Here is a 16,696-nt window from a genome sequence, read left to right as displayed (position 1 = left end):
CTTGCCACTGTTATCGACTTTCCTGTAATTGTTTGGAGACTTTCTTCTTGTTTCCTTTCTTGTTCCAGTTGCCACTGCTGTTGTCTCTCTTCTTGTTTCTTTTCTTTTTCCTCCAACAACTGCTGTAATCTCTCTTCTTGTTTATTTTGCTGTTCGAGCTGCCACTGTTGCAGGTTTTCTTCCAACTGCTGTTGTCTCTCTTCTTGTTTCTTTTCTCGTTCTTCTTGTTTCTTTTGCTATTCTTGTATTGCTGCCATCAAATCTGCTAAGCTGTAGTTTGATTTGCCACCTCTTCTTCTTCTTTTCTTTCCTGTCCCACTCTCTGACACCAATTTGTTACGTCTCTGCTCGTTTGTTAATTTCCCGTAGAAATTCTTCCCGAGAAACTTCAGCGATACAAGTCCTTTCTTAAATAAAACTAGTTTATTCTTTCTCAATTCAACTTTGCAATACACTTAATTTCCACAGTCACCTTAACTTAAACACACGCTATAATTCACCACGATTCACGCACTTTACTACCGCACTTGACTCAATTGTCCATATCTGTCTCTGCAATTCGAATTCCGATCAATCGTCTCGCTTTATCTGCTGCACTTATAAACAGAAATAGAGGGCGTCTAGCAAATACTGGATTATTCGTGATGTTCCCTGACCTTTCTAGAACTCATTACTTGTTACCAGTCACGTGACTTCCGCTGTCGTAACAATACTTTACATACTTTTACAATCATCTGTTGCTATATGTATAAACCAATTCACTAAATGATTAGTTCTAAAGCTTTTGCTTCTATATTTAACAGTCATATTATACTGTTTCTAGAGCTAGATAGTGTTAATATCACATTTAATGTACTGCTGAAAATTTGTTTATCACATCCAATGTTTATAAATATTGTGCTGATTGTGCTTTTATGATTTGGTACACATTTTAGTATACTTTTCGCATTTATATTTAGTCACATGTTTTACATTTCCTGACGTTTTATATGTAAAACACCTATAATTAATTCATTTATATAATTATTATATGTCATCTATTCATACTGAAAAGGATGCTTATTTAAATCTCTAAGTAATATAGAATAATTTAACACACAAACCTACTCTTTCACATGTTTGTCTTTATAAATTAAACATATCCTTTAACCCTCTATGCATGTAGCTCTGTTTCCATTCATATCTAATTCTAACATCTAGTTAATAAACTCTGTAGTAAGACATTTTGCTACAACTAGATATAATAAATGAACGACTTAATGTTTATCCAATCATTTTACTATTGTAGAAACTATTTAAAATAGCAACACTTACCATTCACTTGAAGTACTATACAAGTCAAATTCATAAAACTTTGTAGTTTTAAAGTTCTTTCTTCTTTAATAAACATTGAGATAAACCTCTGTCTAGCATCAAGACCACTGTTTGTTAAGAAATAAGAAGGTCGTTATGTGGTCACACATACAATCAATATGGGCTATTTCAGCATGTTTTGATGCTTATTATAGAACTATGACATCATCATCTCTAGTGTGTGGCATTATGACATCATCATCTCTATCTCCTTCCTCCTGAGGCTCCCCCTATTGTAAATCATCATGCATCACTTCTCCACTAATAGGAGTGTGACATACGTGACTCCCTCTATACACCTTTACCGAACTGTCACTTCAATGTTTGGCAGAAGCCGTAAGCACTGCAGTAAAGTGAGGAGGATGGGTAGGAAGTACCTATCAGAAGTAAGTTTTCAATATAGGAAAATTATAATTTCCAATATGGTACTTCCCTCTTCCCACAAGATTAGCTAGAATCCCATATTGATTAGGAGGCAGGACTGGTGTGAATGAATGACAGAAGTACTCCCCAAAAACGTCCAAATGATACCCCTGGGAATGAGTCAAATCCAAAGATCTGATGAGGGGAACCACACCAATTCTGAACTAGGTATACTCTTCGCTCATCCGTGAAATGTGTAGTAGATAAAGGACACCCCCTAAGATAAGACAGTCAGATTCTAGGAACTGATGTGGGGAACTGCACCACTTCTGAACCAGTTATACTCTTTGCCCATCAGAAAAAGATGTTGTATATATGAGCAGAAAACAGAGGAGCACCAGCAAGTGGGAGAGAACTATGGCAGGATAGTGAACCTAACCATGTAAATATATATGTAACTCAATCCCACAAAGTATAAAAATGGGTAAAACAAAGGATGTGCCCCTAGGTGTAGAGTGACTAGGGCGTGATGGACCGAACTCAGTAAGTCAACTACATCCAAAACCTGTGACACTGGGAAACAACATCCATGCAGGGGTACAATGAGGATCATATCATCTTCACCTCAAGTTCAAGAGAACAGGGAGAATCTAGAACCACTCCAACTCCTGAGCATGACACGTTACCTTTGATCTATCAATCCAGGGACCCGACATCCAGTATCGAAAGGATGTCTACGTGATATAAATCAACTGCCCCAACAGCAATACTGACCAAACAATCCGAAAAGCAATAACATCCTCGTAATAAGATACAACCTGGGATAGCAAAAATGACAGAACTGGAACAATCTCCTTTACCTCCACTGTGGCCCACAACACAGATGGAGTATTATTGAGGGAGGAATACAGACAACTATAAATATGTGTGAGGACTTATGTTGATTGGTTCTACTCTAAATCCAAAATCTAGCCATGGGGTACTGACATCCACGTGGGGGTAGGATCAGGGCTTCCAATCGAAGGATATTGGAGGATAGCACGTCATCTACACCCGCAGAATACCACTGCCCTAATCTGCACTGAATGGTTATAGCCATCTTTGTGTGGAATCCATTCAGGAGGGTGCCTCCATAGTCAACCACCTCAGCAGCTTGGAACTGGAAAGTGGTGAGAACTCTCATACTCCACTAGAAGAAAGGGGTGAGAAGGTAGTGGAGAGCCCAAAGGAACATCATCACCTGAGACAGTGCAACGTATAACCATGAAACCCTATTTTGAAAAACACACCATACCGATTTATTCAATACAAGGCATGGCAGGGATGGGCAGCTATTCCTTTCTGCTTTACCCATGCAGTACAAAGGTGGTACAGTCCAGAATGGGCAAGTTTATGAAGCAATTACATCACAAGGTTATTCACCTACAAGCTATCTTATGGAACACCTCATCTCAAAAGTGTGTATTGCAAAACCATGGAAGATAAAGCAAGAGTTAACGTGGCTGTACAGTGCAAATTTCAAATTGAATAATACCTGGCCAGGCATCACTCGCCACAGAGTGGGATCCATATAATGAGTAAATGAAGCAAGGGTCCCTAAAAGGAAAATAAAAGTATGAATATAAAATTATCCAGTGAAAGTCACAATGAAGCCTGAAGAACAGCCACAGGTGGAAGACGAAAACCCAATGAAGAAGAAACCATTATATGGTGTAAATAATGTGAGACAAATTTATTAGGTGTATTCCACATGCCCACCTTTAGGATTTCCTCCAATGCCTGACAAAGACAAGAATCGAGGGAAAAGGTGAGGTGTCGAATCTGATAAGAAAATACCTAGAACAAATTCCAGGAGTAAAAGACAAGGAGGAATAAGCCAATTGATTCAAAAGTCAAACCCATTTGGTCAGCGTAGAAGTGGAAAGATCACGAACAGAGGTAGAGAGTCGGAAGTTGATACCAAGGAAGGAAGCTGTGTGGGTAACATAACATAGTAGTCTATCCGAATCAGGACGAAAGTAGAGGTGAGAAATAGAAGGAAGGGAGATAGGCAAAAAGGAGGAGTTATCCTCCCTAGTTGCCGAGGTATATGGGAGGAAGGAACGATCTGGAAGGAAAGATAGGGTAGTAAAGCATACAAATCAGACCTCGACATCCACAGGCTAAGAAGAGAAGGAAATACGTTTTAAGGGAAAGGTGAAACATAGAACCCGAGTAGTGGTTCAAATGGAGGTAAAGTGAGGGAATGGAGGACCACATTAATATACCAGTCTGAAAGTAAATCGTCTGGGGGAAGACAAATCTGGAAGAAACATATTAACATGGTAAGTACAGGGGGAAACAAAAACTCGACGGTATTGGGGAGGAAGGAACAATATCATATATTTGAGAAATGAAATCCAAAGAGACCGTATTAGGCCTAACCAACTCCTCAGGTGGGCATGAGAAGTGGAAATAGGTGCAAGTCCTCGTCTGCCTGAATGAGCTCAGCTTGTTTGAAAAGAAGTGGGGCGAGGTCTGGAGACAGAGGTTGACCCATGTAACATCCAATCTCCTGGTGAATAAACACATAAATCTCCTGCCAGGTCACCTGCACTTGAGGCCCCAAAGTGGTAAAATGAACTTCAGAATTCATAATGAGTAAGAGTCAACCAAGAATCTAAAGTATAAAATAAACTGGAATAAAAGTGAAGTTAAGAAACAGTCTTAATAAAAACTAATTGTGAAAATAAATGAAGAACACTTCGAGAGTATACTAAAGACGAACGTGAAACTGGAAACAAACAAGAAGTGATAGTTCAGTAGAGACATACGAAGGGAGTTACATGCATCACGTATGTCACCTATTGGTGGTGAAGTGACACATGGTGATTTATATGAGAGACATGTTGAAAACATTCGATTCCAATAGGGAGGTGCAGAAGGCTTGTGGCATGCATAAAGAAAATAATTGCATATGGAGAGCAGCACTTGATAAGAATAGTTAATCTTATGAGAGGAGGGAAGTACATATCGGAATATAAGCTTCTCTTGCATACTTATAAGACATTCCTTTCTGATGTAGCTAAGTTATAGTGTAAAGTTTTCTTGAAAGAAAGTTTGGTGCAGTAGTAAACAAAACTTTCTAATTTACTAACTACTCAAAGCCAATTAATAAATCAATAGACATTTGTTCTTATTTAAAGATTGGTAATTTTCACTATTAATGCAGTAAACAACATCTATGTTTTTGTTTGTTTGATATCTGCTTCTGTCCATTTTTCAAACCACTTTGAGTTGGCCAAAGTTGGCACACTTCAGTGAAGAACAAACACAGATATAATGCATTATACTTGAGAAACACAAAAATTAACTATTACCTTACAAGCCAGTCCATTGAATAATAATTAATTGTAAAGTTGTGGTCATGTTATTCAAACAATTGAGTTATTTTAGTTTATTAGTAATAAAGGGACTAACATCAAACTACATAAACTTTTTCACTCAAATTAGCAAAAGAGTTAATGCAATTAAAAACTTAAAAAGATATGATATTCACACATTGGATTCTCTTGGTAAAATTAAAATATGTTACTTATCACCTCAAAAGAAAAAAAATGTTAATATGATACATATCTATAGTTAGTTTACATAAAAATATTTATTGAATTTATACATGTAGAAGTCTTTACTAAATAAAACAATATAATTTATAAGATTATTACACATTCAACTTATGATCAACATTATAGCTATTTTGACATAGCATTTTCACATTATATAGAGCATTATAGCTAATTTAGCAGAGAATTCTACTCATTTATATTCTCTAGATTACGATTCATTTGGTACAAAATTCTACAATTTTAAACATTGACATTATAAACAACATCATAGCTGTTTTGACACACAATTCTACATTCATATTATGTATATTATGGTTGATTTGACAGAGAATTCTATAATATACATTATATACAACATCACATCCACTAAAGTAAATCTTACAGTAAAAATAAAACACTTATCATCGAAATTTTCAAGCCTTCCATTAAATTTCCTTAAATACATGGCATAGACCACATTTGAAGGCAACCATTCCAAAATCAAAACACCCTATAAAAAAAAAAACAAGCTGTCTTAGCTGATAATGACACCTACCCTGCTAAAATTTTATTTGCCTCCCACTCTGATCATTATATATGAAAAGAATGACAACACACTTCATAGTAATTTTACTGCAGAAAGGAAAACTGAAAACATGATTTTTCTACATTACAAGTTCAATTACAGTTGTAACTGTCAATAAATAGACAGCTATACACAAATCCCACTAACAAATACTTTCAACAAAATCATTTCTAAAACCTCGTTCAATTTTTAAATTCTCAAAAAAAAAAATTAGTAAATACATATACCTTAAATAAGCATCATTCTACATACATCACAATTTTCAAAGTAATAATACACTGTCGACATTAAAAGAATAGACAAAACTAACCCAAAAAGTCGATATTAATAAAAGTTCTTTAATTCAGATCTTGAAAACTGAAAGGTTACTAATGTACTACCACACATTAAACCAAGTTCCTAAAGAACAATGTCTTGAAATCATTACATCTTAAAATGAATAAAGTAGGATGTCTCATGTTCAGGAGCAGACTGACCATAACCGTGGTCAGTGCAATCACCAGGCTGATCCGATAGTTTTAACCAAGGGCCAGTCCACCAGGCTATTAATATAAATTGAAAAACAATCTTTAATTACCAAGTCTCTCCAATCCTCTCCCAAGTCCACCCCTGCTCATGTTGAACCTACATAACCTACTATTCATGAATAAAAAGAAGTGGTCTGTTGTTTACCCATAGATACACATTTTCTTCTAAAATAAAGAAAGCATCAAACATATTTAAAACACCTGTTATATAATAAAGTGGTTAATCCCTAAAACTAAGAAGTTTTTGTTCTAAGTTTTTATCTTTTATATGTATTTCGATATTTTCACTTTTTTAAGACTTTTTCCATTGCAAATTGATATTGAATACAACTCATAATGGCATTTTTTGATCAAGACATACTGTAGTGTGTCATATAGCCAAAACAACCGACGGGACACACTGTGTGTTAATAAAAGGAGTGATAGTTTAGCGATGTTCCACTTTCTGTAGCTCGGAACATGGTATTTCACACTATCACATATTTTCAGTATATGCACTCTACTGGACCCTTACTTCACTTGCCAAATTTCAAGACAATCCATAAAGAAATACAAGAGATAAAAAATCTACAATTTTTATTTAATTTTTTCCTTTTTTTTTTCTTTATAACGAAAGAATAGAAAATTTATTTGATAGAAAAACATACTTAACTTTTATGGATTTTTTTTTTAATTTGGTTCACTGATAGATCTTTACAACCTGAAATTAGATTTTAATATAAGCCACAAATGCAAAGTTATTCAACAAAAACTGCTCAAATTTGACTAAAATGTTTGCACACACCTATGCAAAAAGTCACGTGAGCTATTGGTCTAAAATTTATACTGCAGCTTCACCTAAGAGTAAAAGTGGACCATTTTTAATTTTCTATCATTTGGATTAAAGACAGCTGATTTAGAGTAGCAAAATTATAAGGTGAAAGAACGTGGAGATACATAAGTAATGGTTAGGCCAAGCAAACTAGATTAGTAGCTTATACTCAAGGTTTTAAAATAAGCGTACAGGTGGACGATTATTATTAATTATTCATTTCCAACTTTTATGCATAAATTTGCTAAATTTTATGAATTTCTCCCTATTAAAGAGCTTTTAGCATCATGTAATATTAGCTTCAGCAATTTGCATAAATAATTGTGCTTAATACGGCTGTACTGAATGTATACAGGTGATGACGTGAAAGATTCCATTGCATTACTATAAAGGAAGTGGTTAACACTGTTTAAGAGAGGAAAAACTACCACCATATATTTTATAGAATCTGGTTGATTCTGTAAAGTCTAGGTCTGTTCCAGATAATAGGGTTGTGATCCTAAAGCTAATGTTGCTTACTATTGAGTGTCACTTTCTTACTTGTTGTGGTTTGTTGGTGTGTATTGACAAAAAGTCATGATATCTAATCAAAAACACCTTACATGAAAAAAAGGTGCAGCCAAATAAAGATTCAGCATGTCACTGAAAAGAGTGAAATCAAAATTGAAAGCCCAACTGGTAGCTACACATATCGCATTGATAAGAATTTTACAGCAAATATTCATTCGTTGGTTAGCTAGGCATCGTATTCTGTTTTACCCACCATCCTGCCCCAAGTTGAACGAAAAGCGCAGCCTGGCTGACAAATGAACGAACATTTGTTGTAAAATTCTTAATAATGCTATAAGTGTAGATACCAGTTTAGCTGCCAATTTTGATTTCGTTCCTTTAAGTTGTATGCTCAATTCTTTTTTGGCCACATCTTTCTTCACACCCAAGATGTTTTTAATTAGATTTCATACAGAGGGACACAAATAACCTTTTTATATAGAATTAACTATGTATTTCTGAAGTTCTGGCTTGTACAGTTTCTAACTAATTCAAACTTTAGCAATACTGGTACAAAACCTTAACATAAAGTAGTCTTCAGCAAACTAGAACAAATCAAATGTAAAATTCCAATCATACTCTCCAAAATCCAACAGGATATATCAGCCTCCCAAGTTCATCATCTGAAGTTTTCAATACATTATCAATAGTTAGACCATGTGCCCATAACTTCTTCATAGCTGCATGAGTGACCTCATCTTTCGTCTGGCTGGACAGCATCAATGAAACCAGAGTATGAAAATGGGAAACCTGAAAGATAAAATCAAAGGTACAATTATCTCTCCCAAATTTAAATCTATGCATAAGATATATTTTTTAGAGTAATTCAGCAATCCATTTTTTTAAATTGCCCTCTAAAAAAAACTTTCTTTAGTGTCTTTAACCAAATCCAAAAATTTCAAGGACGTATCTAATATTTAAATACAGCATGAAAACTTCTATTATACAGAAATGTAAAAATCCACCAGCGTGATATCCATGAATGTGTTTGTTGACTGGATAACTTGCCCAGAGATTTAATGTTTTCATAGATGCTAAATTAAATCATATTTTCAGTACATCCATACTACTAGTCTATCGTATAAATTTTAAGTCTGTGTCACATATGCTGCAATGAATTCTATCTATTTTATTTTGTAATACTGAAGAAAAAGTAACTGCAATGAATACAGATAGTTACATATTTGCAATGTCTAATAATAAGTATAGTGAAAAAAATATAGTTAGGCTAATAAAATTACAGTTTGAATGAGTACATTTCTTATGGCTAGTAGCCTGGAGCAAGTGCATCAAAAAATAAAACCCCTGATCATAATAAATTTTACATTTAATATCCTAGTTTATAAGCCACTTACTTTCTTACTCATATTTAATTAAGAGTTTAGCACCATTTCATTAAATTAGTATTTAAAAAAATTATGCAATTGTGCAAGAAAATTTCAACTAATACACACTCTAATAAGCAACAAATAGAACTATTTTAAATGCATGGTTTTAAGATTAACACATGGGCATAAATCTTATTTACCTCAGGAGGACTGTCCAAATCTGTACATTTTTCTGCTCCCATGGTATCAACTGGTGCATTCTTTACTTTTCTCATTTCTTTAATGTTTTTTAAAACATCTTTCCAAAATAATGGCTCCCATGATGTTATTGTTTCTTTACTTTTGGGATCACTTTTTAACATAATTTTCTTTTCTTTCTCACCTACGTCTTTTGATGTATTTCCTCCTATGTTTTGTAAACTATACTCAATGCTTAAGTGTTGTCTTTTTCTACGATACTGCTTATCTATATCGTACATTACAGGGTTTTTCACTTCTTTAGTTTCCTGTGTAGAAAGCTTACTAAGCATTTTCTTTTTGGTGCTAGATGTTTTTGTAATTTTATCTGCAGTACTAGCTTCAGTTTCTTTAAAAGGATCACTTGACAAAAAACCTACATTACTACAAGAGTCTTTCTTACTGTTCTTTGCACTTGTATCTGTAACAGACTTTGAAAGTTCTGGTAACATTACAAAGTCTTTACAATCTACATTAGTAAAAATCTCTTTTTGACTCCTTGTCTTCATTTCAAGAGGCTTCAAGAAATCATCAAATATCCCAACAGGAAAATATCTACACATATACTTGCAAAATAGTTTAATTGAGGTTTCCCATTTACTCACAATTCCTGCAAGATAAGAAAAAAATAAAAATTATTATTATATTTTATTACAAACATGACATCTATCTTTGGTGTGAATTTACTAACAAACTGACTGCCTGCATAAGTAAATTATTTATTTACATATTTATCCTGATGGTATACTAAGATCCTGCTCCTGAGAAAGTATATGTACAATTTAAATTTCATCTTTAATGTCCAACCCTTGCATATACTTAACTCTTAATGTCTTATCTCTTTAATTACCCTTGTAACTTTGCAAATCTTTTTACATTTTCCTGACTTGATTCTGTTGGAGTTTTCTTTAACTAGATCACTTATTTTCTTTAAACCAACACTTCAAAAATGAAAGTCTGTTCCATTTTGAGATATGACAGAAAGACATTTTTGAGATTCAGTGACCTTACTCTATTGTTATCTTTTCATTTATACTATTTATTCCTTTCCTATCTTAAAAACTGATGACATGAATTTTTTGTGCAAACAACACAAAATTGGTAAAGCTTGCTCTCCCCATTTCCCCTTTTGTACAACCTGTTTCAGAACAAACGGAAAAGTCTTTCTTCCTTGTCGTGCCTCTATTCCTGCATGTTGCTGCTTTCAAATTTCTGTTTCAGACTCAGTTTCCTCTACTTTTTTCTTTTACTCTTATGACTCTTGTTATTTCAAGGATTAAACAATGTGTTGCCTTTGTTTTTTAAGGAAGAAGTTAAATCAGCATAGAAATAATAAGATTACCACCTGTTATCTATATAATGAAACCATTCCTTATTCGGTAGTAAACTGCAGTGTTCTATTTCAGGTAAGCATGGAAAAAGATTTGTTCTTTATTCCTTTTTGTGTGAATCAGTTTTTATTAAACTTAGTTTCCAACGTGATGAAAATGATGAGGATTATCAAACATCAAAGAAAGTATTCTTTGTATTATAGCGGTTCAGGTTGCAACCATATTGAAGGATGTCCTTGCATACCAGCCCTTGAAAAAAAAAGTCAAAATTTAAGCCCACCCTTCATCATTAATGCCTTTCTTAAACTCTTCTAAAGTGCTGGCTTCAACTACTAGCAATAACAACACATTTCATAAGACAATTATTCTGTTAGAAAAATAAAATTGTCTCAACTGGAGTCTAGTCTGTCTTTACTGAATCTTAAATGTTTGTTCTCTCGTCCTGTTGTCCTCAGAATATAGCACAAAGAAATCAGAGGCCTTCATCCAGACAATAACACCACCCCCAATAATCTCGTAAGATTCAATAAGATCACCTCTTGATTATATTTTCTCATGTGGAAATAAAATGTCTTAACCTTACAGCAAGAATAAAATAATATTTTCATCTCAATAATCACCATACATAAACCCTCCTCTGAACCATTTCCAATAAAACAATAATTTTCTTCTTTATGTTTTCAATCAGCCAATTAGGTTTGATCCTCTGTTAACTTTTCCTTCTTTTTTTATGCCTATCATGAATTAAAAGTAATTTAATTTTAAACATTTCCCACATCCTTTTAACTCAATATTATTATTCATATTATACTAATTCACTAATAAATCATTTCCTGGCCAATGGCATTCTGAATATCAGGAACTCAAATTTAATTTTTATCTTATTTTTCACTTTCATTGGTGATAATGGTATCAGAACATATAATAATACTGAAAATTATGTTTTATTTGATGTAAATTGTAATGTCTTGGCAAATTTACATAAACTGTAGTACATAATTCATCTGTCATTGCATTACAATTTACACATACAACCAAACCTTTCAAAAACTTTAAAAAGATGCAAACCATGCCACTTTACAGTCTTCAGGTTGGACTACGTTAGAATTAGACACCTCAATAGGAATGTCCAGTACAACTACAAACGCAACTTGAAGGATATGATAAATACTATTAATTTTTCTAATTTAGTATAGCTCTAGTATATAATATAACTAATAGAATCTGTCACACCTGGTAATTTGTCATTTGAAGGAATGACTTCTACTAACTATTGCCTACTAATCATAATAGTATAATACTTTAATACTAATAGTACTAATACTACCTGTTACTGTAATGCAAGTAGGAATGTGTTTTACTCAACTATGTTAACAACAATTAATATCATCGAGGAATATATACACAAATTAGCACAGTTCTAACTAACCCAGTATTTTAAAAAGAGAACATTATGAAAAGCACATAAAATAGACATATCTCATTGATCATAAACAACCTCGAAATTTTACCTTTACGAGCTAAGCTGCCTAAGCTTGACATAAATGTACTCGGTCTAAGAAACACAACATTCACAAACGTGCACTACCAAGAAAAGAAAATTCATTTCTTTATACACAGTAAAAAATATAATTTAAAATATGAGAGTGTTACAGAAATTTTACAATATTTTCCAATGTTTTATTTTCGTTTCCGTCACAGGTAAAATTATTTGCTTCCCGAATGAAATAGAACACGACTTTTAAGTTTTTAATATGTTATTTTATATTATCATACTCATTTTCTGAATAATTTCTACAAGAAAGGATGGATAGGTGGTGTGATTGTTTAGAATACTGTGTTAGTAATATATAAATATATATATACATCAGAGACGTCGCTAGGTGCTTAAAAGATTCATGGCTCGTGCCTATAGGCGTTTCAGTATGATATTGAATATGATATTCTATCCTGTTTTTCAACACCACACTGGGGATTCGGGGCACTATTAAATAGAATCGGGGCATGGACCCCGTGTGCCAGCGCTTAGCAAAGCCTCTGATATACATTAATTAAAAATAGTTTTATAAAATAAAATGATTCTAAATTAATAAATGTCTAATAATTGGTATTTTAAAATTTGATATGTTATATGAGAAAACTTATGAACTTAAATGTTTCGGGTTCTATGTAAAGTTAAGCCTTTTGTGTTCAATTCACCTTTGCAAAGAACTTGTATATGAACTTATTGATAAATTCTCGTTAATATCCATATAGTGTATATATTCTGTATCATTTTTCCAGAAGATATCTATTTTACTACTGAATTATTTCACTGATTAGGTGTTTACTACAAAGTCTTGAGACGAGGAATCCCATTGAATTTTAACACTCTCAAAATTTATGCCGCAGACGACAAAAAACAAAATACAAAAGATGCAATATTAATACTTCCATTAGGACACTAGACTTTCTTTAGCTACTTGACTCGTGAATTGATTCACTCACTTTTTTCCCTGAAAACATTTTTCTGTCAACCAACTCTCTTGACATTCAAATTCGGTGATATTCCTTGTATTAGTGCTTACATCATTTCTTATTTGACAAGAAGCTTCGGATTTATCCATAGTGACTAGCAGTACCAACTTGACTAGTTATTTTTATTGCACATAGAGGAGACTTTCACCTTTAGATATCACCTGTTCCACCAATAAAGAACACTGCCGTTGTTTATTTTCTTGAAGAAATGCAGCAGTACACATAATATTCTCTGAGAACGAAGCAGGTATTATCTCTAAGGAACAATAAAGGAAAAGGTGCAGCTAGAACCAAGTCAACTTTCTGGACTTTGTATTATGTGGAAATTGTAAAGATTTAGAATAACGAATATTTTCCAATTATTTATATTAGAATGAAAAGACAGAAAGTGCATGGTATGCCTGTATACGACAACAATATGTTCTCAAATATTGTCGATATTGTTTTTCCTTTTTTGTAAAATTTGACATCCTCGTATTACATATTTAGTAATAAAATGATTTACTGCAAATAAATTTGACTTCATACCTTACATTTTATTCAATTCTTTAAAGGAATAATATTATGTTTCTTGTGGAATCATATAATGTTATTGCTACAGGTTTCCAGGACATCTTCAAAAGGTAGTAACTAAGAACAGCAATGTAGGAGGAAGTTGCCAAGTGGGAGTGATTGGTTAGACATGCAGATTTTACGATGAGAAATTGAATGTTTAAGGAGCTGCTAAAAGCAACTTCCATGTTGCCAAAGGCATTTCAATCTAGGGGGTCTGGGGGCATGTCCCGAGAAAATTAATATAATAATATAACTAACAGTTGCCCCATAAGTCATATATGTAAAAGTGGGGGGGGGGGTGCTAGCTCTGACTGAAAGTAAAAGCATGCATTTTATGGGAAACTTGTTAAAAATAAAGATGATAACAAGAAGAGTAACGTATATCTTTATCGGTCTGATTTGAAAAAGATTACTCTATTGTGGATCATAGTGTCGTTTTGTAAAAAATTAATATCATAATTTAATAAATAAATAGATTACACGACCTTAAATCTCTCAGGCTACAATATTTTCTTCAGCAGTTTTTGTCCTTAATCAGTAATTTTCAGTATTTGTTTAAGCATGTCGCTAGTAACAATTGTACTTTTAAGCTGTACCCGCCTTGTCACACAGGAGTTGGAATACGTAGGAAGAAGGGGTTCGCGTAAGTAGTGGGTTCTGCTATAATGATTTTTTTTAAATGATAACTGTTGTACTTGTCGTGTCCGTTTTAAAATTAAAATTTAACAATTCAAATTAACCGTCGAACTTAAGATAAGCTTTTGTATTGCCGTCCCGCTTATTAATATATATGTATAAAATTAAAAAATAGAATATCGAAAGTGAAACTGAAATTTTCAGTGAAAACGAAAACTGTCTCTTTCAACAAAATTTAAGATCTTATTTACCAAAACCTAAATAAAATAAACCCATTATCGCGTTATCAGCACGTACAGTACACAAAACAAGAACATTAAACTTTTAAAGTACAGAAGATATTAGAGGAAAATGTTGATGTTAAAAGCGTTGGGAATATCCAATTTACCAGACATAATAAAAAAAAAATACGCAGTTTAACAACAAGACGCCTACTACTACTACAGTGAGTACTAGTACTACTATTACTATTAGGCTGAAGTAGCAACTAAGCAAGGAAGATCAAATAGAGGTTAGGTATTGGGTCATTTCAACCACAACGTTCCAAAACCTATTAGTAGTAGTACCACTCACCATCTGCAGCCTGTTGTGGATATGGTAGTCACCTCCCAAAACTATTTAAAAATATGTTAAAAATAGCATTATAGTAGAAATATTTGGTTTGTAAAAAACACTCTAAATTTATGTTTGTTAAACACCCAATCTATACACACTAAACTTAGCATGATTTTAAAATTTTTGTTATTAAAAACCACCCTTGATTTTTAATTACTACATTTTTAAAATACCCAACCTCCACCAGTAGATTACTAGTATTACTAGAACAATATAACAAGAATTACAAAACTATTGTATAGATATGTCATTAATAACTAAATAAGACTGTATTTTGAATAATGCTTGGAAATTACTCTGATTATTGTATTAGCCCATTCTGATCTTGAGTTAAAATGTGTTTTTATATTTACAATATAATTATAAGGTGGAGAAAGGCTGCTATCACAGTACTAAGACAGCAAAATGTAATTGTTATGTGCAAACAACAAATGTTACAAATGCTTTTTGTTTCATTTTGTGGTTAATTTGTATAGAACAAAATTGTACACCAATAAATTGGATGATACTAAATGCAATGTTTGAGTAGTAAAGGTAATAATAATAATAATCAAACTAATTATTTAAAGAATGTGCAAAATTATAGTGACAAAATTTTCACTATCAAGTTTTCTGTTGATTAGTGCTATGAGTATGACTCAAGATTGCCCTCCTGCTGTAAGCTGTGATTTTTATAGTATGCTTTGATTGTGTGTAATAAAACTAACAGTATTTTTACTCTGTTCTACACTTTTGAGAAATGCTTTTAAAAGTATTTTTGGATTGCATGTATACTATGCGAAGAAAATAGTCTATTCTTTGAAAACGAAAGGTGGAAGACTTTCAAAACATCGTCCTCTTCACTTGTGTTTCTACAGCAGGCAGTTGCCATCCATTCAACCAAGTTTCATTGAAAATAGTCTAATTTATTGAATTTTTCACGATTTTTTACTTGCTTTGTAAGCCAACAATTTATGTTATTATGCTTTTCTAAAAAAGCACAGTGCTGGGTGATGCATGGTAAGTTTTGAAAAACATATGAAAGACTTTTTCCTTAAAAGAAAAGAATGCTGTTTTGTTTTCTCTATATGTATCAAAAGGCTGTACACAATTAGGATGGCTCTGATACTTTATTATACTGTTGCAAAGAAATTAACATGCATTTTTATGTGTATTTTATTAAGCATGTCTTTTGTTAGCTATTAAAAACAGAAGAAGTCTGATACCCATTCAGTTTTTCTTAAAAGCAACTGAATATAAAAATTAATACATTTTTTAAACAAATTATCAGAAACTGTAAAATAACTTCAGTGTGGAATTTCCAATTTTTTTTTATAGACCCAACAAAGTCTAGGATGATTATGGTAGTTGAGATTCTGGATTATTTTTCTGACTGTCCTTCTTTATATTGTGTAATTCTAAACATTTCATTATTTCATGCACACTAAGCTATTTTTTTATGTGAACTTTGTAAACCCTCAACACTTTCAAAAGAAGGAATTTTTGAATTATCACTTTCACGCAACATGATTATTAACAAATTCTTGGGTAAAATCTATACTGTGAGGCAACCTTACAAGTCACTATTTATGGAGACAATCTCTTATTTCACTTTTCTGTTAGTTTGACAAAACTCAGACTTGTTGGTTTTTCTGTATAAAAAAAGTATACATATTGCATGTACCTTTACAGCAAAGAAAATGGAGAATTGTGTGCTCACAAAGT

The 16,696-nt window shown here is 32.7% G+C and overlaps 2 protein-coding genes across 2 annotated transcripts in view; one reads left to right on the top strand and one right to left on the bottom strand.

The window, feature by feature from the left end:
* Positions 1-12,279, bottom strand: part of LOC106467094 (endonuclease III-like protein 1) — a 17,450-nt gene extending 5,171 nt beyond the window's left edge. The window contains exons 1-3 of the mRNA XM_013927411.2: positions 12,181-12,279; positions 9,302-9,948; positions 8,353-8,523 (exon numbers count right to left, since the gene is read on the bottom strand). Of these exons, the coding sequence (XP_013782865.1) occupies positions 8,353-8,523; positions 9,302-9,948; positions 12,181-12,211 (849 nt within the window). The 5' untranslated portion in view covers positions 12,212-12,279. The remainder of the gene's footprint in view (positions 1-8,352; positions 8,524-9,301; positions 9,949-12,180) is intronic.
* Positions 12,280-14,319: 2,040 nt separating this feature from the next.
* LOC106467093 (transmembrane protein 18-like) overlaps positions 14,320-16,696 on the top strand; it is a 14,435-nt gene continuing 12,058 nt past the window's right edge. Inside the window, exon 1 of the mRNA XM_013927410.2 lies at positions 14,320-14,384. The gene's annotated coding sequence lies outside the window, so the exon portion shown is untranslated. The remainder of the gene's footprint in view (positions 14,385-16,696) is intronic.

This window comes from Limulus polyphemus, unplaced genomic scaffold (assembly GCF_000517525.1).
Source record: "Limulus polyphemus unplaced genomic scaffold, Limulus_polyphemus-2.1.2 Scaffold2485, whole genome shotgun sequence".
Lineage (NCBI taxonomy): Eukaryota > Metazoa > Arthropoda > Merostomata > Xiphosura > Limulidae > Limulus > Limulus polyphemus.
The sequence above is the reverse complement of the archived record's forward strand: the minus strand, read 5'-3'. Positions and strand labels throughout refer to the sequence as shown.